General features: G+C 35.8%; 1 protein-coding gene across 3 annotated transcripts in view; it reads left to right on the top strand.

Annotated features, from left to right (window-relative positions):
* ABCB7 (ATP binding cassette subfamily B member 7) overlaps positions 1 to 26472 on the top strand; it is a 58227-nt gene extending 31755 nt beyond the window's left edge. For all 3 annotated transcript variants that reach the window (XM_066249310.1, XM_066249309.1, XM_066249311.1), the window contains 7 exons: positions 1072 to 1229; positions 1779 to 1942; positions 2110 to 2239; positions 5453 to 5624; positions 13371 to 13474; positions 16580 to 16687; positions 24365 to 26472. In XM_066249310.1, coding sequence (XP_066105407.1) covers positions 1072 to 1229; positions 1779 to 1942; positions 2110 to 2239; positions 5453 to 5624; positions 13371 to 13474; positions 16580 to 16687; positions 24365 to 24580 — 1052 coding nt within the window. In that variant the 3' untranslated portion in view covers positions 24581 to 26472. The remainder of the gene's footprint in view (positions 1 to 1071; positions 1230 to 1778; positions 1943 to 2109; positions 2240 to 5452; positions 5625 to 13370; positions 13475 to 16579; positions 16688 to 24364) is intronic.
* Positions 26473 to 26731: the final 259 nt, after the last annotated feature.

Genomic DNA, 26731 nt, shown 5'->3' with positions numbered 1-26731 from the left:
GCTGGCTGCAGGAAGGGAAGGGGAAGGGGAGGGGCAAGAAGCAGGTGGTCACTTCTCTTGTGTGCCCTGACCAGGTATTAAAACTGGGACGTCAATACCCTGGGCTGATGCTTTATCCACTGAACCACTGGCCAGGCCTGGAAAACTTTCTTTTATGTATCAGAATGTATTTTCTTGATTGTATGATAATGTTTTTCTTCCTTTTGTTTAACATTACAATTTTAGCACTGGTTTTCTCATTGGTTGGGATTATTGTTTATACGTTTTTGTGGGGCTACAGTCTCATTGTTTCAGGACTTTTTTTTGGCATCTAATATTTCTAATTTTTCTTACTGACCTAAAAATCAATGTAACTAATTTAGTGTTAGTCCAAAGGACTAAAACTCAAGCAGTCTTTTCTTTAGAATTACTTGTAACCTTTTAACCTTTCTATTTTTCATTTGTAAAACATTTACAAAATAAATAATGTCTGTGCCTCTTTTTGCTACCTTCTCACTCAGGATTTATTTATTCACTGTAACCGTAATACATGGTTTATCATTTTCAATCAAGACACCCATTTGCTCCAATCTTTTAATATATACTCTTTTAAAGTATTTTGGTTTATATTACAAAGAAACTAGCTTAAGGAAAGCTTTTTAGCCTTCCATTTTCTCCTCACTTCAACCATTCTTTTTTGTGTGTATTATGTGTAGTGTATGGGTGGACTTTTCCAATTTTATTTAGCATATATATCAAGTGCCCTATATTCCTAAATTATGGATTAAAGGATAAAGGAGGTAAAATATATGGTAACAAAAGAAGATTGAACTTGGGGAAGTGAACACAATGCAATATACAGATGTTGTATCATAGAATTGTACACTTGAAACCTAGCTAGTCTTACTAACCAATGTCACCCCAATAAATTTTATTTTTAAAAAATGCTGTGAACTTTAAGTAGACCTAAGAGTTGCTGATTTTGTACAGTTTGAACTGTATTCCAGAGTAATAAACTATTAATTTCTCTAAACTGGAACAGTTTATAACATGTAAAATATCCTCTTTTTCTTCTGCCAACTGCAAATTAAGGTACCCTTACTGTTGGAGATCTAGTTATGGTGAATGGACTACTTTTTCAGCTCTCATTACCCCTGAACTTTCTGGGAACTGTATATAGAGAAACTAGACAAGCACTCATAGATATGAATACCTTGTTTACACTACTCAAGGTAGACACCCGAATTAAAGTAAGTAATTTATTTCATACCTTTTTAAAAGCATGTGGCCTTTATCTTATTAATAGGATTATTCTAGACGCATATTCTTACATTACTATGTTAGCAAACCAATTTCTTTTTTTTTTCAGTAATTGGAAATATATATTATGTTAAAAGGTCATTATAGCTTTTACTTCTATGTTTAAAAACCTTACAGTATTAACAAAGAATATTATACCTAGAAGCTAAATTTTGTTAACTTGAATTATTTATACACTTTTGCTAATAATGGTATAAAATGTGTGATTGTCTCTTTTCACATCCTCAACTTCCATACTCCCCTGTCCACCTTCCCTCTACCTTCTCCCCCCAAATTATAGAAAAATCAAAACATCCAGGATTTTTACCTTAGTGTGAAGTGAAAAAACAAATCTTGAAGAGCATGCTTGGAAGTGATCTAACTCGACTTACAAACCTCCTCTTGCCCATTTTCCTTTTTCTGTCTGTGAATTAGAAAATTATCTGCATCTTTATTTTAGGCGGGGTGTAAAATGGCTTTTTTTTTCTCTTCTCTGCTAGGACAAAGTGATGGCCTCTCCCCTTCAGATCACACCAGAGACAGCAACGGTGGCCTTTGATAATGTGCATTTTGAATACATGGAGGGTCAGAAAGTTCTTAGTGGAATATCTTTTGAAGTCCCCGCAGGAAAGAAAGTGGCCATTGTAGGAGGTAGTGGGTCAGGGTGGGTAATTTAGTTATTTCTAAAATTCTGCATTATTGAATGATGATTCCCGGTGTAATGTTTTTTTTCTTGATCCAAATACAATAGAATGATTTATTGTGGTTTAAAACCGGGATTCCCTAATGCTGTTAAGAGGTCAATTAACCTTTGCTTGTCTCCAATTTCAGGAAAAGCACAATAGTGAGGCTGTTGTTTCGCTTCTATGAGCCTCAAAAGGGTAACATTTACCTTGCTGGTCAAAATATACAAGATGTGAGTCTGGAGAGTCTTCGGAGAGCAGTGGGAGTAGTACCTCAGGTATTTAAATGAAAGAAGAAAACTACTTGGGGGAAGATTTATTGGGTCAGTGGCTCTTTTAATAGAATAATTTGAGTTCAAGGAATCAATATGTGCTAATTAGGGAACATTAGGACTTATAAGTCAGTTTCTATTACCAAAAAGACTGAAAAAAAGTGAATGGAAAATCTGCATGATGGAAAGAGTTTTTTAAGCCTTAGAAAGATTCAAAATATAGAGGAAAGAGCCAACACTGGTGTTAAATAGACCCTGATTCTAATCACATCTCTATCCTTTATAAATTCTGTGATCTTCAGGCTCAGTTTTCCAGTCTGTAAAATAAGGATACTATTTCTCTTATAGGCTAGAATTATTATGGGTTAGAAATAATATGTGTAAAGCACCAAGTACAATGTCCATTAAATAATTGTTCAGTAAATGAAAACTTGCTGTAATTTCAAATAGTTTTGGACATAGTAAATTTATAAAAATTAGAAAGCAGTTTGGCTGCCAACTTCTTTTGTATGCCTTGTTCATCACCAGTATCCTCTTAGTACCAAGCACAGTTCCTGACACATAGTAAACAGTTATCATATTTTCTGAATGACTTTAGGAGGAAAAGAAATACAGAGTAAGAACTGAGAAGACAGCTTTATAGGATGTGAGTCTTTCTTATGCTGAAAGCCAATAGAGAGATGTGGGAATTAGTTGTAGCCTAGAATAAGAATCATATCACTTAGAAAACTGTAGAAAAGGTATCAGACAGGGATGCGTAGCTTGTAAAAGGTCCCCAACTGATCTGACACATTCCATTCTACCTTGTCCTCTCTTTCACTGAAAATCCCAAATGTTATTCTGTATCAATCACGTACGGAGTTTATTGAAATTCCAGCTGTCTTTCATAAATCTTAGTTCTCATTTAGGATGGCAGTGTATGGCCCAGAAACCTAAGTAATTCTGATACTGATGATTCGTAGTTTATATGTTGGAAAACACTGATCAATACTGTATATCAGTGAACTGAATTCTGGGCTTTGCCTACTTAGGGCTCAGTGTCCTCATTTATATTACTACGTATAACTAGATCCTTGTCATTTTCTTTGAAAAGTGAAACTTTAAAATGAAAAATAGATTTTTCATGAAAAATAAAATTTGATTCATTAAGAAAAAATATATATGGTCAATAAAGGAAAGAGATATCCTCATTGGAGTTCTTAGCAATATATATTAAATCAATCATGGAATGCCATTTTTTTACTTACCAGATTGGCAAGGATTTTTAAATTCATAACATCCAGTTTGGGCAGGGTTGTGTAAAATGCCCAGTCTGTTGTTTTGTTGGTGGAAGCATACTGCTTTGCTAATGAGCAAGTTGGCAATATGTATTAAAAGCCTGAAAAATACTCATAGCCTTTATTCTAATAATTCTGCCCCCTAGGAAGTTTTAGTAAGAAAATAAAAAGAGCCTGACCTGTGGTGGCACAGTGGATAATGTGTCGACCTGGAACACTGAGGTTGCCAGTTCTAAACCCCAGGCTTGCCCGGTCAAGGCACATACAAGAAGCAACTGTGAATTGATGCTCCCCCCTGCCTTTCTCTCTCTCTCCTGTCTCTGAAATCAATAAATAAAATCTTTAAAAATTATATAAAAAGGGAAAACACATGTGAACAGATTTTTATATGCAAAGATATTCATTACAGCAGTTATTTATAATAGCAGAAGTTAGAAACAATAGAAATGTCCAATAATAAGTAGATGGTTAAATGATCATAAATATCAAGTGTCATATAGCCATTTGTAAATACCATGATTGTAAAGAATATTGAGTGTTGGCACAATACTCAGATATATTTGTTGAAAAAAGAGAATACCAAAACAAAACATAATATCCCAATTTTATAATATTAAATGAATACATATCCATAGAGAAAAAAGATAGGAGAAAAAAATTTGGTTAATAGTTACTGCTAGTTGGTAGGATTATAGATTATTTAATTAATTTTTATTTTGCCTTATTTTTTGTATTTTCAGAGTTTCCAGTTAGCATTTGTTTGTTACATTTTTTCTGAATATAAAATATTTAAAAATAAGTATTTTCTGTTTATAGAACTTGAATCTCATTGGGCTTAAGTAACAACTCAATAAAGGAATATTCTATATTAGTAGTAGGAATATAAATGATTAAAATATTATTTTAAATAATATCTAAACCCTGGGGCTGATTATTATGTTAAGGAAGTCTTAATTCAGTATCCTGGTTCATATGAATTAATGGAGTCATTTTATTTTATTTTACTATTGTCTTCCATTCATTTGTAGATTTAAAGAGAAGTGGGAGATGGATTCTCTAATTACATTAGGTTTATTTTGCCTTGTCAGAATAAGTTGAAATAGCAAATGAATGTTTGTAGTGAACTTTTTCCAAAAAGATATCTATAGTACATAAACTTTTTGTTTTCTGTATTTTAGGTTCAATTTAAAAGCTTCGAGAAGCATATGAAATAATTTGGGAAATATTAATTTAAACAAAACGCTAACAAACCAAAAGCATATTTTATCCTTAAAGTCGCAACAACTAAAACTTAATAATATCCAGGATTGTTGAGTATGTGGCGAATTGGTACCCTCATACACCGTTGGTTGGAATGTATACTTGTCAGAGCATTTTAAGTCAGTTGTGCCGTACTATCAATGGATAAATATATGATGCCTTTTAAGTCATCAGTCTTATAGGAATCCTCCTTACAGAAATACATGGGTGCACAAAGTGGTGTATACAATGATACTTTATTTCAACATTTTTCATAGTAACAAAATTTGGAAACTACATTAATGTTCATCAGTAGAGGAATGAATAAATAATAATATATCCTCCATATTATACAACTGCTATGAAGAATGAAGTAGGTTTCTGTTACTGGTATATACAATCTCCAGGATATGTTAAGTAAAAAAAAGCAATTTGCAAAATAATACATGTAGTATGGCCGCCCCATTTGTGTTGGAAAAAAGTGTATGTTTAGGCATCTAAATATACTGAAAAAAGTCAGGAGTCAGGAATGATACACAACAAATTGTTCATGGTGATTAGTTCTGAAAAGGGAAATAGGAGTGCAAGGACGAGGAAGGTGATGAGGTTATCGTGTTTTGCTCATTATGCCTCTGTGTCTTTACTGTTGTTTGAATAATTTTTATGGTGCATATATATATGTTTATATATATGCATGCTCCAGGATGCTGTCCTCTTCCATAATACCATTTACTACAACCTGTTATATGGAAACATCAACGCTTCACCTGAGGATGTCTATGCAGTGGCAAAATTAGCTGGACTCCATGATGCGATTCTTCGAATGCCACGTGGATATGACACCCAAGTAGGGGAACGAGGACTCAAGCTTTCAGGTACTCCAAGATTTAGATCTGTGTCTCCCCCCCCCCAGTGGATACTCCCCTCAAACTTGAATTTGTCAGAACCGATTTCTAGAAAATGTAGTGACAGAATTCCAAGAATTCAAACCTATTACTCATCTAAGTGCCATAGACAAGGGCCTATTCTCTTATCACTGTAAATAATATACTAGAAGTAACTGTTCTCAAGTCATGCAAGTACTTTTTTTCACTTGTAGCTGAAAACTCATTAAGTGCTTCATAGAATACCTTATATGCTCAAATCAGTATTAACTTATTGTCCATATTCTTAGTATTAAAGGAAACCCAAGATCATTATTCACTTGGAAAAATAATAAGAGTAGAGGCAAGTTATTTGACAGTAAGTAGTGTCTCATCATAATTTCCTGGATTATTATATGATGTTTTCAATACTTTAGACCTCCTTGTACTAGATACAATTAACTTCTATACTTTCTTTTTTAGCAACTTCTTTTTCTTTTTTTTTCTTTTTCTTTTTTTTAATTTTTTTTTTATTTTTATTGAATACAGAGGGAGGAAGGGAGGAAGGGGGAGACAGAAGCATTAATCTGTTTCTGTATGTGTCCCAGCCAGGGACTGAACCAGTCACCTCTGCATTGCAAGACAATGCTCCAGCCAAGTGAGCCATCCAGCCAGGACTAGCAACTTATTTTTCAATTACAGTTGACATGCAATATAATGTTAGTTTTAGATGTACAACATAATGATTGAACTTTTACATACCTTACAAAGTGATCACCCAATACTTTCCTTGTAGCAATCGTCATTTTTATGTCCTTGTTGATTCAGTAGCCAAGTAAATTTGGGGTATTGTACATTTCTATTTAAGTGTTTAATTATGAGATTGATAAGGTTTAATAATGAACTATCCTAAAATGACTGAATTTTTTGGAGGGTCCATAAATATGTTTCTTTGCCCCAGATTATTTGAATTCCAGAGTACAATGATATCTAATGCCTGAAAGTATTAATGTAACTCATATAAACATACTACATTCTTTACATTTAATGATTCTAATTTAGTTTGAGGAAGAAATGTAAAAAAAAGGATGAGGGAATAAAGAATAGCATTCACGAATTTTAGTGAATCTCCAATCCTCTTTGTTATAAACTGGCTGTATTTATTCACAACATGCTAGGTGCAATCTACTATGCTAAAATGATTAGGGTGTTAAAAAGCTGGAGCATAAGCCAGCCTTCTCTCAAGGAACTTGCAATCTATTAAAAAATTTTGATTTAGGTTTAGAGAATGTTAAGCAAAAATTATTTTCAAGTGAAGTTAGTTTGTAATAGTTATTTGGTTATTACCCAGTAGTGTAAGGTGTAGGTATCATTCCAGTCCACTTTTATACTTTACCATTGCTTTTAATAGGAGTAGTTTCCAGTTAACTAGCTCACCCTCAGATTTTTTGTCCATTTCATTAATTCTGGAAATTTCCAATTTGTCACATAATATAAACTAGCTCCCTCAACTTAAGACTTTGGCTAAGGTGGCTATAGCACGTTCCATTTTCCAATCACTTTTTTCTTCTCAGTATGTCTTTGAGGGTAGGAATGTTTAAAGAAATTTTATTCTTACCTAATTCCCATTGTCTTACAACCAGAAATATCACAATGAGCAACATACTATTTTGCATCAGTACTCATAATTTTAGTAGAGATAAACAAATGCTGTTTTTCAAGCTCCAAAATTCTTGAATAAAATTAAAACTGGGTTGGTTTTTATTTGAAATTTGGGAGGCAATTCAAAAACTTTGGGTAAATATGGGGTAGTATTGCATTCAGGGCAACACTAGAATCTATGTAAACACAATAAATTAAAATCAATAAAAAAAACTTGGGGTAGTAAACAATGCAGTATACAGTTGATGTATTATAGAACTGTACACTTAAAATCTATATAATTTTATTAATCAATGCCACCCCAATAAATTTAATTAAAAATCTCAAATTAAAAAATTGATTGCCTTGGCCAGATGGGAGAGAGTGTCATCCCATTACAGGGTTGTGGGTTTGATCCCAAGTCAGGACACATGCAAGAATCAACCAATGAGAGCATTAATAAGGTGACCAACAAATTGATATTTTTCTCTCTTTTCTCCCTCATTCCTTCCTCGTCCCTCTTTTTCTGAAATTTAAAACACACAGACACACACACACACACACACAAACTAGTCCATCTTGTGAGTGTACTTTTAGGAGCTTTCTGCTTCTCAGTTACTAGGTGAATAAGCAGGTAGTTCTGTCATGGTGCCTGCTTTGATTGGAGAATTTTGATCTTATGATTTGGGGAAAACTAGATAGTATGAATATAAACTTAGTCATTAATATTAGACATAAGGAGCTCCTTTTGGAGGTTGAAGATAATGCAGAAAAATAGAAATGAAATATTTGGTGTACCAGATAATCAAAAGGTGGAACTTATTTCCTATAGAGGTTACTGGAAGCTAAAAAATAGTTATTTCCAGATATGAATAAATTAATGGATAACAGATAAGGAAAGAAGTCAAAAGGAGCATATTCAGCATACCTTGGAGATATTTTGGGTTTTGGTTCAAGAGCACCACAATAAAGCAAAATATCAAAATAAAATGAATCAAATTTTTTGGTTTTAAAGGGCATATAAAAGTTAACTTTGCATTATACTTTAGTGTATTTAGTATAAAATAGAATTAAGTCTTAAAAATAATATACATACATTAATTTTAAAATATTGCTGCCTGACCAGGCTGTGGTGCAGTGGATAGAGCATCGGACTGGGATGCAGAGGACCCAGGTTTGAAACCCCTAGGTTGCTGGCTTGAGTGTAGGATCATAGACATGACCCCATGGTCACTGACTTGAGCCCAAGTTTGCTGGCTTGAGTGCGTGGTCGCTGGCTTGAGTGTAAGATTATAGACATGACCCCATGGTTGCTGGCTTGAGCCCAAGGTCACTGGCTTGAGCAAGGGGTCACTTGCTCTGCTGGAGCCTCCCCAGTCAAGACATATATGAGAAAGCAATCAATGAACAACTAAGGAGCTGCAAGGAAGAATTGATGCTTCTCAACTCTCTCTTCCTGTCTGTCTGTTCCTCTCTCTATCTCTGTATCTGTTACAAAAAAAATTATTGCTAAAATATGCTAACCATCATCTGAACCTTCAGCAAGTCATAATCTTTTTGCTGTTGGAGGGTTTTTCCTGATGTTGGTTGGTGACTGCTGAATGTTTGGGTGGCTGTGGCAGTTTTTTACAAAAAGATACCAATTAAGTTTGCCTCATCAATTAACTATTCCTTTCAAAAATGATTTCTTTGTAGCATGTGATGCTTTTTTATGGTATTTTACTCACAACTTCTTACAAAATTGGAGTCAATCCTCTCAAACTCTGCTGGTGCTTCATCAGCTAAGTTCAAGAAATATTCAAATTCCTTTGTTGTCATTTCCATAATCTTCACAGCATCTTATCTTCACCAGGAGTAGATTCCATCTCAAGAAACCACTTTCTGTGCTCACCATCAGAAGTAACTCCTCACCTGTTACAGGTTTATCCTGAGATTGCAGCATTCAGTCCCATCTTCAGGCTCCACTTCCAGTTCTAGTTCTCTGGCTATTTGCACCACAACCACGTCTGCAGTTACTTCCTCCACTGAAGTTTTGAACCCCTCAAAGCCACCCATCAGGATTGTAGTCAATTTCTTCCAAACTCTTGTTAATGCTGATATTTTCATCTCTTCTCATGAATCGTGAATATACTTAATGGGATTTAGAATGATGTTGTCTTTCCAGAAGTTTTCTCTTACTCCTTGATCCGTGGCTGCAGAGTTGTATCAGCAGGCAGGGAAGCAACGCTAATCTCATTGTGCATATTCATCAGTGCTCTTGGGTGACCAGGTGCATTGTCAGTGAGCAGCATTTTTTTTTATTATTTATTTATTTATTTTTAATGGGGTGACATCAGTAAATCAAGATACATATATTCAAAGATAACATGTCCAGGTTATCTTGTTGTTCAATTATGTTGCATACCCATCACCCAAAGTCAGATTGTCCTCTGTCACCCTCTATCTAGTTCTCTTTGTGCCCCTCCCCCTCCCCCTTCTCTCTCCCTCTCCCCCCTCCCCCCGTAACGACCACACTCTTATCAATGTCTCTTGGTTTCACTTTTATGTCCCATCTACGTATGGAATAATGCAGTTCCTGGTTTTTTCTGATTTACTTATTTCACTCCGTATAATGTTGTCAAGATCCCACCATTTTGCTATAAATGATCCAATGTCATCATTTCTTATGGCTGAGTAGTATTCCATAGTGTATATGTGCCACATCTTCTTTATCCAGTCATCTGTTGACGGGCTTTTTGGTTGTTTCCATGTCCTGGCCACTGTGAACAATGCTGCAGTGAACATGGGGCTGCATGTGTCTTTACGTATCAATATTTCTGAGTTTGGGGGGTATATACCCAGTAGAGGGATTGCTGGGTCATAAGGTAGTTCTATTTTCAGTTTTTTGAGGAACCACCATACTTTCTTCCATAATGGTTGTATTACTTTACATTCCCACCAACAGTGGATGAGAGTTCCTTTTTCTCCACAACCTCTCCAACATTTGCTATTACCTGTCTTGTTAATAATAGCTAATCTAACAGGGGTGAGGTGGTATCTCATTGCAGTTTTAATTTGCATTTCTTTAATAACTAATGAAGATGAGCATCTTTTCATATATCTGTTGGCCATTTGTACTTCCTCCTGGGAGAAGTGTCTGTTCATATCCTCTTCCCATTTTTTTATTGGATTGTTTGTTTGTTGTTGAGTTTTATGAGTTCTTTGTATATTTTGGATATTAGGCCCTTATCTGAGCAGGTGTTTAAAAATATCATTTCCCAATTAGTTGGCTGTCTGTTTATCTTGTTATCAGTTTCTCTTGCTGAGCAAAAACTTTAGTCTGATGTAGTTCCATTCATTAATTTTTGCTTTCACTTCTCTTGCCTGTGGAGTCAAATTCATAAAATGCTCTTTAAAGCCCAGATCCATGAGTTTAGTACCTATGTCTTCTTCTATGTACTTTATTGTTTCAGGTCTTATGTTTAGGTCTTTGATCCATTTTGAGTTAATTTTAGTACAGGGGGACAAACTGTAGTCCAGCTTCATTCTTTTGCATGTGGCTTTCCAGTTTTCCCAGCACCATTTGTTGAAGAGGCTTTCTTTTCTCCATTGTGTGTTGTTGGCCCCTTTATCAAAAATTATTTGACTATATATATGTGGTTTTATTTCTGGGCTTTCTATTCTGTTCCATTGGTCTGAGTGTCTATTTTTCTGTGAGCGGTATTTTTGATAGGAATCTTTTTTTCTGAGTAATAGCTATCAACAGTGGGCTTAAATATTCAGTAAATCATGCTGTAGATAGCTGTGCTGTCATCCTGGTTTTATTGCATTTGTAGAATGCAGAGTAGATTTAGCATAATTCTTAAGGGCCCTAGAATATTTAGAATGTAAGTAAACATTGGCCTCACCTTAAAGTCACCTAACATTAGCCCCTAACAAGAAGAGTGAGCCTGTCCTTTGAAGCTTTGAAGCCAGGCTTTGACTTCTTTACATTTGAAATCCTAGATGACATCTTTTTCTAACATAAGGAAAACTGTTTTGTCTACATTGAAAATTTGTTGTTTAGTGCACCTACCTTCATTATTTATCTTGGCTAGACCTTTTGGATAACTTGCTGCAGCTTCTACATCAGCACTTGCTGCCTCACCTTATACTTTTGTTATGGAGATGGCTTCTTTCCTTCAACCTCATGATCCAACCTCTGCCAGCTTCACATATTTCTTCTGCAGCTTCCTCACCTTTCTCAGACTTGATAGAATTGAGGAGAGTTAGGGCCTTGCTCTAGATTAGGCTTTGGTTTAAGGGAGTGTTGTGGCTGTTTGATCTGTTCAGACCACTTAAAACTTTCTCCGTATCAGCAAAGAGGCTGTGTCTTATCATTGGTATGCTTCAAGAACGTGTGCTTTGTTTTCACAACTTGGCTGTTTGGCACAAGAGGCCTCGCTGTTAGTCTTTCTCAGCATTCAACATGCCTTCCTCACTGAGCTTAATCAATGCTAAATTTCATTTAAAGTGAGAGATGAGTTCATTCACTTGAACACTTAAAGGCCACTGTAGGGTTATTAATTGGCCTAATTTCAATGTTGTTGTTTTCTCGGGGAATAGGGAGACCCAAGGAGAGAGAGAGAGAGAGAGAGAGAGAGAGAGAGAGAATGAGAATCAGCCAGTTGGTAGAGTTAAAACACATATAACATGTTTTGATTAAGTTCACTGATATGGGCATGGTTTGTGGTGCCCCAACACAATTACATTACTAATACCAAAGATCACCACAGCAAATATAATAATAATAAAAATAATAATGAAAAAGTTGGAAAAATTGCGAGAATTACCAAAATGTGACACAGAGATACAAAGTGAACAAATGATCTTGGAAAAATGGCGCCAGTAGACTTGCTTGATATGCATGCTTGTCACAAACTTTCAATTTGTAAAAAGAAAAAAAATGTTAGTATCTGTAAAGTGCAATAAAGCAAAGCGTAATACAACAACTATATCTGTACTTTCAACCATAGTTTTATGTAATATTGATGACTGTAGACCTACAGGAACCCCTATGAAGAAAGAAATATTGCTTTATTTTCACTAGAGCTTATTTAGGAATAAATGTGTTGCTTGTACCTTGTGATAGGAAGAGCATTGGACTGTGAGTCAATTAGGTCTAGTCTAGATTCCACTAGAGCTTCCTCTGTGACCTTGAGCAAGTTACTTAACCATTCTGGACCTCGGTTTTCTTTCTTCTTTTTCTGGTAAAGTAAGTCCTTTAATTTTTTCCTTAAATTTATTGAGTGACATTAGTTAATAAAATTATATAGGTTTCAGTTGTACAATTCTATGATACATCATCTGTATCTTGAATTATGTTTACCACCCAAAGCCCTTTCTGTTTTAAAATGCTGATATGCTAGAGACCCTATAACAAAGAACTAAAGTGAAATAAAAAGTACCTAGTATATACCCTTAACTTTGAAGAGTGCTGTGAAAATATCTTTATGACAAAAAAATCCTTTAGAACAGTGGTTTTCAACCTTTTTACACTTGGGGATCAGTGCAAACAAGAGAATTATTTCAGGGACCACTAAGGCAGAAATCACCCTGAGCATAGGCGAATTCTACTGAGACCATTGGGTCTATAATCTTTATACAACATCAGGGTGATTAATTCTTTTGCGGACCAGCATGAAATTTCTGGAGGACCAGCGGTTGAAAAACACTGCTTTAGAATACTGGCTGAATGGTTCTTTTTAATGTTAAGAGATATATTTAGATATTTATAATTTTATGTCTTTCAGGTTTCAGATACTGAATTTGTTTCTGGCTTTGTTAATTCTGTAATAGTGAAAATTTTCTGTTTGGGATTGCTATTCATTGGGAAGTAATATAAAGTAGCATACAATGAGCATATTTCTGGTGAGAGTAATAATTGTAGAATCAAACTTATTACCTTCCCTCTTCATGGTTTCACCTGTCATGAAGTCAGAATCAGACTTATATTTATGTTTCAGGGAATGTAGTTTGTCAAAGAATATCATATATAAATTTAGACTCTTAAAACTAAGTACAGTGAACAGTGATCAGGAGTAGAGGTAAATGTTGAAGATATTACCTTTTATGCTGTGCTTCTTTATTTTTTACCAGGAGGAGAAAAGCAAAGAGTAGCAATTGCAAGAGCCATTTTGAAGGATCCTCCAGTCATTCTCTATGATGAAGCCACTTCATCATTAGATTCAATTACTGAAGAGGTAAATGATGGTGAAAATGCAAAGCCTTTTAATTATCAGTGCTTATTTTTTCTCCTTGGAAATTTCAGGAAAATAGCTACACTGTTGTATTTTGAGTGAACTTCAATAAGAGGTGTTATAGAGCAAAATACCTAGCCCGTTTTCCCCAGATAGCAACTGTTGATAGTAAGAATGGCAGGTTGCATGGAATGATCACTTTATTAAGTCCATTTGCAAACGTCTTTTTTTGGAACTTTGTGCCACCTTACGTTCTTGCTGTATCACTTTTTCATTTTGCAAAGCTGTAGGAATTCTTTAATCTGCTGACAAAGGAAGAAGGTTTTAGTCCTTCTATTGCCACTTAACACTCATTAAAACAAGTCATGTAAATGACTATGATACAGTATACACCAGAAAGCCTTTTACTTATGGAACAACTCACTAAGGTGCAAATTTATATTCATTTCACAAGTATTATGAAATACTAAGATGTTGTGACAGTGATGTCATGGTATTACCCATCAACTATGTTCGACTTCATAAGAACATCTTTGGATTAAACACAAAAGTCTTAACAGCAATGATAATTTCATGAATAAATTGCTAAGTCTGCAGTTGAAGATAGCTAGATGTTGTCAGTTGCTTCCATTTCCCTATATTTTACTTGAATGCATAGTTAAAACCTAATATTGAGGGATAGGCCTAATTTCAGTACAGCATGTATGACATATTTACATATAGAGTTAAGTTTCAGAGCACATTATTTGTTTTGCCATGTGTTTAAAACAATTTAATTTCTAAGTGAAATGTTTAGGATAAGGATTTGTTATATTTAAAGGGAATCTTAAGCAGAATCAGACCACATGCCTAGGCAGACTAGGAATCTGTTTATAAGGACTTTATACTTAGAAATGTGTCATTCAGCCTGACCTGTGGTGGTGCAGTGGATAAAGCATCGATCTGGAACGCTGAGGTCACTGATTCGAAACCCTGGGCTTGCCTGGCCAAGGCACATAAGGGAGTTGAGGCTCCCTGATTCTCCCCTTTCTCTCTGTCTCTCTTCTCTCTAAAATGAATAAATAAAAATCTTTAAAAAAAATGTGTCATTCACATTTACCATAAGTTAAGACTCTTAAGAGTCATTATTTGAGCCATGTAGTTTTATTGTCTCACAGAGCATAAGCCATTAAAAAGTAGCAGAGAACACCCATCCCAAGGGAGTGAGTTACCAGCAGATTTGGTAAATTTTGTTTTCATTCAATACTGATAATTTTACTTCAAAATATAAATATTTTATATTTACGAAGAAGTTACATCAGTAGGTTGTTAAAGCTAAAAAGAGCACTTGTGAGAGCATAAAGCTATATTGCTTATATTTGAATAATCTTTTTTACTTTCAAACTACCTCTGCTTTGCCTGAGAATTCAGAGATGATACATTTTCCAAAATTACATAAGCAGTCATAACTATATATCCAATCTTGGTTTCAAAATCAAATGGTATTTGAAATACACTCTGGTCACCTAAATAAAATGGCAGTACAAGGGACAAAAGAAGGATTACATTTTCTGAGTCACTGCAGTAAACAATAAACAGTGTTTGATAATGATATTACTTTAAGAATTGCTTCCACACCTTTCATTGTAAAATATAAAGGTAGAAGAAAAATAAGAAACCAGCTGTAAATAACTCTGAACTTGTAGTCATAAACTCTGAAACTGAATTCAAACTCCATTTTTTTGTGGTATAAACTTAAGGGAAGATTTGTGAATTTTAATGGTCCTTTTTAATAGGTACAGAGAGCACCCAGTATAGGATGTCAGAGTTTAATTTCTTGACAGGGAGCGGAGTCTCCACAAACATCATAATTTTTCTTAGAATTGGCCCTGTACTTTCTTTTCAGTGTGCAATAGTAAAATATAAGGTCTTATTTTTCTGGGTAACCATGTACTTTTGATAATTTTATTTCTTTAATAAATGCAATGTTTAGAAATATCTGTAGGAAGCCATTTGGTGTATCCCATCTCCCACATGGATATTTCCATCTAGCTAGCTGTACTTAGACCCAGGTTTCCAATATAGCTGTGTACACACCACACACACACACACACGCACACATGCACACACACACACAACTCTCATACTTTACTGGCAGTTAACAAAAATGTTTTTTCCACGATGCTTCTGAAAAAGTTCCCTCAAGTTATACATACACAGTTGTCTTTGTCGTGTTTCTGTTTTCTGAGTTTGAACTAAATAAAAGCAAATGTCCCTGGACCCTTTGAGTCTTCTATTTTTCTTGATTTTTAAGAAATTTCTGCATCCTACCACCTGAGTCTGCCCTCGTTTCACTTTTGCTCTCATTGGCCAGATGAACATCATCACTGACTATGTTCCTAATGTCACTGGATTTATCATTGCATTTTTTGCCTTTTTTTTTTTTTTGTATTTTTCTGAAGCTGGAAACAGGGAGAGACAGTCAGACAGACTCCCGCATGCGCCCGACCGGGATCCACCCGGCACGCCCACCATGGGGCGATGCTCTGCCCACCAGGGGGCGATGCTCTGCCTATCCTGGGCGTCGCCATGTTGCGACCAGAGCCACTCTAGCACCTGAGGCAGAGGCCACAGAGCCATCCCCAGCACCGGGCCATCTTTGCTCCAATGGAGCCTTGGCTGCGGGAGGGGAAGAGAGAGACAGAGAGGAAGGTGCGGCGGAGGGGTGGAGAAGCAAATGGGCGCTTCTCCTGTGTGCCCTGGCCGGGAATTGAACCCGGGTCCTCCGCACGCTAGGCCGACGCTCTACCGCTGAGCCAACCGACCAGGGCCATTTTTTGCTTTTAAGTATAGAAAATATCCATCCACTTTATCCCAGATTTTGTAATTTAAAGAAATGTTGCTTATCTTAAAAGTAATTTTTTCTGTGATAATTTGCCTTCTCTTTTTGAATGATTTTCTCCTCTTATTAGATTAGGTCAAATATTTGGTAGTGGTATAAAGTTTATATAATATAACATTAATTGGCATTTTATATGTCCTTTAAGGAATGTATGATTATTTTAATTTACATTTACCTAATAGAGGAATCTTTTTTCCCTCATACTCTTCTTGTTGCCAAACTTGCAGACTATTCTTGGTGCCATGAGGGATGCAGTCAAACACAGAACTTCTATTTTCATTGCACATAGATTGTCAACAGTGGTTGATGCAGATGAAATCATTGTTTTGGACCAGGTAAGAGATTTAACATTAGAGTTTAGAATTTGAAGAACATTGGGAATTGCAACAAACACAAGTAAATGAAATTTTTTTTGTAAAGAAATATACAGAATTTGTGTTCTTTGGATGAGATTCACTTTTTCTGCATTTATTTTTGCTTTTTACAGAATCTTTGCTCAGTGTGTTTATTGTATTTTATATTTCATTTTTCTAATATCTGCACATAGCCTATGTCTACAATAAAATTATCATAAAATAAAGTTTTAACATGGCCATTTTTTTCTTGAGGGAAAAGTAAGAAAATGAAAAGATGCTTTCTGTTTTCTGAGGTAATTATAAGGTCTACCAGAAAGTTCTGTCCATTTTTGGAATAAAACAAAATACAAATTTTTCTTACCGTCAGTAAACTTTATTAAATAATATAATTGCCATTATTATTAATGATTTCTTGCCAGTGTGAGGGCAATTTGTATATCCCATTTTTGAAAAATGTTTTATCTTAATGCGAAAAATTGAACCAGTGCTTGTTTGATATCTTCTTCATTTTTGAATTTTTGCCCTTCAAAAAATTTTGTAAGGACAGAAACGTGATAGTCGGAGGGTGCTAAGTCCGGGGAATATGGTGGATGCGACAGACATACTTCTGTAGCATTTCTTCCTGGTTGAAATTCGTAAAAATTACAGTGGCGTAAATGAACTTTATCAGTAGCAATGGGTACACTATCGCTTCACACATAAGAGTAACGTGAATTAACTTTGTTTTAGTTAATTTGCTACGTCAGTATGTATACATTAAGTGATAAAAATAGAGAGGCACACATGCGCCAAATAAACATGTGCTTACGTGTCGAAACGTGATAGAAACGGACAGAACTTTCCAGTAGACCATATATTATAAAAGTGTACTACTAAATGTAAACAAATCAGAGTACCACTATTGTGGTTGGTTGATTTTAAAATTGTAGTAGGTTTTTTTTTTCTCTTCTTTCTGTGAGGACTTTCCCCTATCCCCTAGTATTTGATATGTTTAATATTGTTCAGTTTTCATCTCTAATATAGCCTTTTATGATTATCTTACCCTTCTAATAAATCTTCAATTCTTTGTCATTTTGAAAGCCTGAGTACTAGGACATTCTCATATAGTTTCTGTATGAAGTTATTGAGAGAGAATTTTTCACGTCACTAAATTTTCTTTATAGGCTGTTCAGTTCATGCTGTATGTATATTCCCTTTATAAGTTACCTGTATACTTGAGATACTAGGTCTTTTTATTATTGCTTACATTCATTAGAAAATAAAGTGGGGGTTTTTTTCAGTATAATTGTGCAGGAATATCTTACATGGGCAATTTTGTGAATATGCTTTATTATCTCATTCAAGAATCTGAAGTAAAATCTGTTTTGTGCTTTTTTACTAAACTTTCCAATTGTATGCAGTTATGCAAATAGAGCCTTTTCTTATAAAATGTTAGAAGTACCTGCCTCATGCAGGCATCTATACAGTTATATCACAACACTGACACTTGGAGCTTGGATTATAACTAAAACTAATTTATTAATGATTATAGCACCTCTGTCTAAAATCTCTCTGGGTTCATTATTTGATGGATCTGTAATTGCTTGATTATGAAGATCAGACTTTTTTTTTTTTTTTAATTGAAGCTGGAAACGGGGAGAGACAGTCAGACAAACTCCCGCATGCGCCCGACTGGGATCCACCCGGCATGCCCACCAGGGGCGACACTCTGCCCACCAGGGGGCGATGCTCTGCCCCTCCGGGGCATCACTCTGCCGCAACCAGAGCCACTCCAGTGCCTGGGGCAGAGGCCAAGGAGCCATCCCCAGCGCCTGGGCCATCTTTGCTCCAATGGAGCCTTGGCTGCGGGAGGGGAAGAGAGAGACAGAGAGGAAGGAGGGGGGGGTGGAGAAGCAAATGGGCGCTTCTCCCGTGTGCCCTGGCCAGGAATTGAACCTGGGTCCCCCGTACGCCAGGCCAACGCTCTACCGCTGAACCAACCGGCCAGGGCCCAGACATTTTTATAATCTAGTGAAACTTATGTGACTTTTATTTGTTCTGTGAGCAGTCTCTTACAGTATTAATGTTGGGTCTGCATAAGAAATAGCATTCCCAAGGCCCTTCCTCACCACACCTGGTGATTATCCTTCCCCAGCTGTGGCAAGAGGCTAGATTTTTGCTTGTCGGAAAATTGAGTCAGAGAGGCTCTGGAGACATGAAAGTTATCGAGCAAATTAATAAAGAGGGGCAAGATTAACTAGAATCAAAACATACCAAAAAACAAGACCACACACCCTCTTCTGCCACTGGCTCCAAGAACCTTGCCAACCAGTTGTTTATTTCTACTATCATCACTTCTTCCCTCATCATCAGATATTGGAGGATTCATCTCTGGAAAAACAGAAAAGTAGCTTCAGAAAAAAAGATATTTGAATTTGAGGAGTCCAAAACAGTGACCACATACCTATGTGATCATCCTACAGTGAAATCCAACTATTGGAAGGCCCACTCCCATGCAAACAGATTCCATTTAGCTTTTTAATGAACAATTCTTAAGTGTCAGTGGATAATAAAGGAAGACCTCCAAAACAAGCAGTAAAGAAAATAACTCAGTAGAAAATGGAGATAATGTAGTGAGCATAAGAAAACTTAAAAATATAATTACTATTAGAGGTCATGGAAATTGTATTTATAAAGTTTCTAAAATAAGTAAAAATCCTATTAAGGAAAAAAAAAGACTTCTATGTCATGATTTTTCAGGATATGTTAATTGAAAGACAAAAAGATACAAAAGAGTAGATAGTAGGCTACTTTTTGTTGGAACAGAATGTATAAACTGATGTTATGTTCTGGGATGATATGTCCTGTGAATGTCTATTATGTTCAATTAGTCTAGTGTGTCATTTAAAGCCAATATTTCTTTATTGATTTTCTGTTTTAATGCTCTATCTAAAGCCGTCAATGTTGTATTGAGATCTCCAAGTATGATTGTGTTTTTGTCTGTTTCTATTTATAGATCAGTTAGTAGAAGTCTTATGTATTTTGGTGCTCCCTGGTTTGGTACATATATACTGCAAACAATAATTAGAGGATATTTCAAAATGAATATGAAGCGATAAAAAAACATTATTTTTTTTATTAAACAAGAACATCAGAAAAGCAAATGACAAGTCAAAGAAAATTGTTTGATTATGCAGATGAGATGCAAAACCAACTTTTATTTCTTTGGTGAAAATGCACTAAACAGAAGGCTGAAAGTACTGGAGTATTTGCACGTTCCCTGATCCCCTAGTTTTGTGAGCTGTGTTTATTAAATGTCATGTCTTGTTGATACAATATCCTCTTTATCATTATGAAATGTCCATCTTTGTCTCTTGTTACCTTTGTTATCTTGAAGTTAGCATTGTCAAATATGAGTATGGCTACACCTGCTCTTCTTTGGGCATTATTTGCTTGAAGAATCTTTTCCCAACCTTTTACTTTTGACTCTACTTTTGTCCTTGTAGCTTAGATGTATCTCTTGAAAGCAGCATATGGTTGGGTTTTGCTTTCTGATCCAATCTGCTACTCTCTGCCTTTTATTTTTTTTTTTTGCAAGAGAGTGGAGGAGAGAGAGACAGTTACAGACAGACAGGAAGGGAGAGAGATGAGAAATATCAGTTCTTCATTGCGGCACCTTAGTTGTTCATTGATTGCTTTCTCATACGTGTCTTGAATGGGGGTTCCAGCTGAGCCAGTGACCCCTTGCTCAAGCCAGTGACCATGGGATCATGTCTCTGATCCCATGCCTAAACCAGTAACACCAGTACCGCAGTCAAGCTGGTGAGCCTGCACTCTGCCAAATGAGCCCACACTGAAGCCGGCGTCCTCAGGGTTTCGAACCTGGATCCTCAGCCTTCAAGGCTGACACTCTATCCACTGTGCCACTGCCTGCTCAGGATACTCTGTGCCTATTTATTGATGAGTTCAGTCCATTACATTTAAGGTAATTATTGATGCTTGAGGATTTCCGAGAGCCATTTTATGTTGTTGTTGTTTTTTTTCTGGTAGCTGTGTCTCATTTGGTTGTTCTCTTTTGTGTTTCTGTCAGTTTTTGTTTGCTGGTATTCCATACCTCTTTCCCCTGTTTCTTCTTCTTTAAGCTATTGTTTCAGTAGTGGTTTCTTTGTGGGTGGTAACTATTAGGTTATTAAGAGAAAATTTTATATGTATGAGTCCTTTGTGTTATGAATACTTCTGCACTCTATTCTACTTTGCTACTGCGGATCTTTATCCTCTCCCCTTTTATGTTATTGTTGTTATCCTTGTTTTTATTGTGACCTTGTTGGAGCTTTTACTTGTAGTTTTGATTTATTTTGTTCTTTGTATCTGGTCAAATAACCCTCTTGAGTATTTCCTGCAGTTGGGGGGATTTCTGGTGATAAACTCCTTCAGCTTCTATATGTCTGTAAAAGTTTTTATTTCTCTTTCATAGTTGAAGGATACCTTTGAGGGATATAGTATTTTTGGCTGGTAATTCCTCTATTTCAGTATTTTGAATATTCAGGTTCTACTTTCTTCTGGCTTGTAGAGTTTCTGCTGAGAAGTCTGATAATAACCTAATGAGCTTTCCTTTATATGTTATGTTCTTCTTTCCCCTAGCTGCCTTGAGGATTCTTTCTCTGTCATTGATTTTTGACAATTTTATTATGATGTGCCTTGGAGTAGGTCTGGTGGGGTTGAGGTAATTCAGTGTTCTATTTTCTTTTTGGATTCAAGGCTCTAACTTTTTCCATAGGCCTGGGAATTTTTCATCAATTATTTGTTTGAATAGGCTCTCCATTCCGTTCTCCCTGTCTTCTTCTTCTGAGATGCCCATCATTCTTATATTGCTCTTTCTGATGGAATCAGACAATTCTTGTAGCTCTCTCTTTTTCATAATATGTGAGTCTCTCTCCTCTTCTCACTGTAGCATCTCTAGTTGCCTGTCTTCAGTGTCACTGATTCTCTCTTTTATCTGGCTTGTTCTGTTAGCTAAACTTGCTAGCTCATTTTTCAGTTCATGTATTGAATTATTCATTGTTTGGTTCTATTTTAAGTTTCAATCTCCTTGGTGAGGTACTCATTTTGTTCATTAATGTTTTTTGAGCTCATTATTTTGCCTATCAGTGTTTTCTCGCATCTCATTAAGTATTTTCAGAACTTCAGTTTTGAATTCTCTATCATTTAACTCCAAGGTTTGCACGTGATTGGAGATTTTTCATTTTCTTTCTGAACTACTTGTCCTCTTATGTTGCTATGGTATTAAATTTCTTCTTTAGTGGCATTTGAGGGTTGTATTATTAAGAACTATAACAAAATAACAACTAAAAAGTAAAATAAAAATGGAAAAATATAGAAAATTTTAAAATAATGACAAGTAAAAATTAAAAACTACAAAAGACAGAGTGAAAACCAAAAACAAAATCAAGAACAAAGAAAACACTGACAATAAGAATAAATATATAAAAATTAAGGAAAACAAAATTCAATAAAGAGAAAAAGAAAAAAGAATAAATGAAAAAGAAGGAAAAAAATTCAGTTTTGAGCCCTGGCCTATTGGCTCAGCGGTAGAGCGTCGGCCTGGCATGCAGGGGACCCAGGTTCGATTCCCGGCCAGGGCACATAGGAGAAGCGCCCATTTGCTTCTCCACACCCCCCCTCCTTCCTCTCTGTCTCTCTCTTCCCCTCCCGCAGCCAAGGCTCCATTGGAGCAAAGATGGCCCGGGCGCTGGGGATGGCTCCTTGGCCTCTGCTCCAGGCGCTAGAGTGACTCTGGTCATGGCAGAGCGACGCCCCGGAGGGGCAGAGCATCGCCCCCTGGTGGGCAGAGTGTCGCCCCTGGTGGGCGTGCCGGGTGGATCCCGGTCGGGCGCATGCGGGAGTCTGTCTGACTGTCTCTCCCCATTTCCAGCTTCAGAAAAAAAAAATTCAATTTTGAGAGGTTATTCTTTCTGTAGGTGTCGCTGTATTATAAGTTGTAGTTCTGTGAAATTCCTGGGCTGACCTCTGCTGAGGTGGTGTTGTTGCAGTGATGTAGGTGGTACCACAGTTACCTTAGTGGGTCAGACGTGTTGTGAGTGCTTTATGGCTTTATGGCTTTAGCAATGGCAATTTCAAGCCTTCTGGCACTCCTCCCATGTCTCACAAGACCAGGGGACCAGATGCAGAGCACCTCTGTTCTTCAGGGGTAGAGTGGCTCTGGAGTGTGTGTGTGTGTGTGTGTGTGACCGCCATGTACAGGCGGTCCCAACTTACAGTGGATCAACTTAAGATTTTTCACTTCATGATGGTGCAAAAGTTATATTCACCCAGTTGAAACTGTACTTGAAGTTTGAATTTTGATCTTATCTTGGGGTAACGATAGGTACGCCATCATGAGGGTAAGCAACCAATGCTTCACAGCAGTGGTCCTCAACCTTTTTTGGGTCACGGACCAGTTTAATGTCAAAATATTTTCATGGACCAACCTTTATGGTGGGACGGATAAATGTATCACGTGACCAAGACAAGCATCAAGAGCGAGTCTTAGATGGATGTAACAGAGGGAATCTGGTCATTTTTAAAAATAAAACATCATTCAGACTTAAATATAAATAAAACGGAAATAATGTAAGTTATTTATTCTTTCTCTGCGGACCGGTACCAAATGGCCCACAGACCAGTACTGGTCCACGGCCTGGGGTTTGGGGACCACTGCTCTACAGTATACTATGTTGTCTTTGTCTTTTGGATATTATGTTCTGAGCTTATTTAAGGTAGGTGGGCTAAGTTATGGTGTTTGGTAAGTTAAGAATATTAAATGCACTTGAAATACGATATTTTCAATCTGCAATGGGGTTATCAGAACATAATGCCATTGTAAGTTGAAAAGCATGTGTGTGTGTGTGTGTGCATGTGTGTGTGTGTGTAAATATCAGAAGAAATAGCTATGAATTTGGGGTAGAAAGGAGATATTCATGTGCAGAGGAGGTAAAATACTGCTCTTTTTATTATAAGCTTTGTAATATTAACTTTTTAAGCTATGTACATTTGTGCTTTAATAAAAATAATTTAAAATATATTTTGTACATTTTATTATAGGAAAAATTATTTTTTATTTTTTCCATTGATGTTTCTGTAAAACCGGTTCTATTTATTAGAATAGGTTTTTTTTGTTTTGAGTTGTCTTTTTTTTAGCAAGAGAGACAGGGACAGAGAGGGACAAATAAGGACAGATAGGAAGGGAGAGAGATGAGAAGCATCAGTTTGTTGTTGCGGCACCTTAGTTGTTCATTGATTGCTTTATCATATGTTCCTTGACTGGCGGGGGGGGGGCTCCAGTAGACCAAGTGATCCCTTGCTCAAGCCAGTGACCGTTGGGCTCAAGCTGGCAACCTCAGGGTCATATTTGTGATCCCACACTCAAGCCACCAACCTCTCACTCAAGCTGGATGAGCCCGTGATCAAGCCAGCAACCTCGGGGTTTCGATCTGGGTCCTCTGTGTCCTAATCCGACGCTCTATCCATTGCACCACTGCCTGGTCAGGTGAAGAGGTATTTTAATGAATGCAAAACTTTAAAAACCCTTCAAAATCCTTAGTTCAAAAGTATGTATTTTCAGTTATGTTGCTAATTACCTGACCTTTCTCTTTACTTCTCTTGTTTTCGCTTTTTTAGGGTAAAGTAGCTGAACGTGGCACCCACCATGGTTTGCTTGCTCGCCCTGGCAGTATCTATTCTGAAATGTGGCATACACAGAGCAGCCATGTACAGAACCATGATAACCCCAAGTGGCATGCAAAAAAAGAAAATTTGTCCAAAGAGGAAGAAAGGAAGAAACTGCAAGATGAAATTGTGAACAGTGCAAAAGGCTGTGGAAACTGTTCCTGCTAAGTCATGAGATATTTTCTTTTTTGTTTGTTTGAGTATACATTTGCACTGAAGCAAAATTGTTTTATTAAAATATATACATATATATTTCCATTATCTATACTCCTTGTTTTAGGTAAGATTTATTTGAAAGGGGATTTGAGTCATATATTTCACAATCTATTTAATGTGGTGTCTATATTTATCTCCAAATTATTTGTTACTGCCTTCATTTTGCTCAAATCATAATTTTTGTGACTATTTGACTTGACCCCATTTCCATTTTTGAGGCCTGATAGCCATTTGATTATATCCATAACTAAATGAATGATATTGGTTTCCAAAGCCTCCTTTATGCTGATTATTTAGATGGAAAAATATATTTATCTTAAAATTAGAAAAAGAGGACAGTAAGGCTCATTGTCTCTCTTCCTCACCACCGCTTTTGATAGACACCAATGATAGATATCTATACTTTTATTTTTTAACTATTGCAACTATATCCTTTTTGAGGAAAAACCTTAATTTTCACGTTAGTTATGTAGAATGTTCTTTGTCATTAACCAGCCTATAACTTTTAACTTGTGGTGATGTGGTGAGAATTTTTTTTTAATCAAATTGAAGTATCATTTTTGTTTTGGACCAAAATTTATATATTTCTCTTACAAAAGAGATTTATAAAGACTTACGAATCCTGATATAATTTTAGATTTGCCATACTGGGAGTGATATAAAAAGCTTAGAAGTTAATTGCCTTTTCTTTTTCCATCTTAAATAGTTGCTTTTGTTATCCGAAGCTAAACAAAGAAACAAAACTAAATGAGATGTGTGCGTAGTGTATATAACATTCACTTAAAAATTTCTAATGACTGTCAGATAAATAGGAGAGGATCAGATGAACAGGACTCGAATCTGTATTGACACTTCAGAATTACTTTCTTACAAGGTCTCCTCTTTTTCTTTCAGTATTTAATGAATCATTTTAAGCTGGATATAATAAAGAGGAGCCCAACTGAAATATTCAAGTTTTACCTGCTAGAAATAATTAATAAAATGTTGATATATGTTCACAGAGAAAGCTCCTCTCTTTTATAATTTGAATTTCTTTTAATTTATTTGGTAGTAATCATTAATTTTGAAAAGCTGTATCTCATGACCAACCACATGGCTATATATAATGAGGTTTTATTTCTCAGAAAAGATTTTAAAGTACTTATAACATCGATTTATGGTTTTAATGTGTTTTAAATGATAATTTGGAATGGGTGAGACTAATGTTTTGGGTTTTTTTTTCTGTTATATTGTCATTCATGGGTGGATAAACTTATCTGACTTGAGTGTCCAGTTTTGTTACATAAAGGCAATTTGATAAGTAGCTTGAAACCAGTATCTCACCATTAGTCTTTGATACCAGAGTGATGCAGGATCTTGCTTCTGAAGTCATAGTTAACACTGAGATGAGTAATCAACTGCGAAATGGGGGTGGGGTGGGGGTGTGGCCATTTCTTACACTGAAGCCGTAGACGTTATTGCTCTTCTGAAGGGAAAAAAAAAATTCCTTTGAGTAAATCAGCTGTATTGCTAAAAACATAGTCTAGACAGAAATTTTACTTCTGTTAATTTCTTCTATATATCTCCAAAGATGCTGTTGGAAAAGATTTAGCTTTCTTATATAATCAAGCAGGTAAGATTAAAGTAATCTCTAGAAATAGCATAGTGATATTCAAAGAAAGTATTTCTGCAATATACAAAATATCTAGTTAAAGAAAGATAGGAATATTTTTAAGGTGGGGATAATTTTCCAGTAAGAGATTTAAAGCTTTTTTCCCCCATGTGTCTGGAGGTAGTTTTCTAGATCTTTGGGTCATTTTAGTCATTAACCAGTATTTTCAGCTAATATAAACTTATCTGAAACACAGTTTTTATAGGAGTCATAACTAAGTCTTAAATATTCTTCCCTTCATCTTATTAAGGTGATTCCATAATGAAATGAGGCAAATTAAAATGAAAGAAAAATTTGCACGTAACTTTGGGTCATGAACACAATAAACAGTGTATAGTTGATATATTACAGAATTGTACACATGAAATCTGTATAATTTTGTTAACCAGTGTTACCTCTAATAAATTAAATAAGTAAATAAATAAATACATAAATAAATAGAAAGAAAAAAG

This window comes from Saccopteryx bilineata, chromosome X (genome assembly GCF_036850765.1).
Source record: "Saccopteryx bilineata isolate mSacBil1 chromosome X, mSacBil1_pri_phased_curated, whole genome shotgun sequence".
Lineage (NCBI taxonomy): Eukaryota > Metazoa > Chordata > Mammalia > Chiroptera > Emballonuridae > Saccopteryx > Saccopteryx bilineata.
The sequence above is the reverse complement of the archived record's forward strand: the minus strand, read 5'-3'. Positions and strand labels throughout refer to the sequence as shown.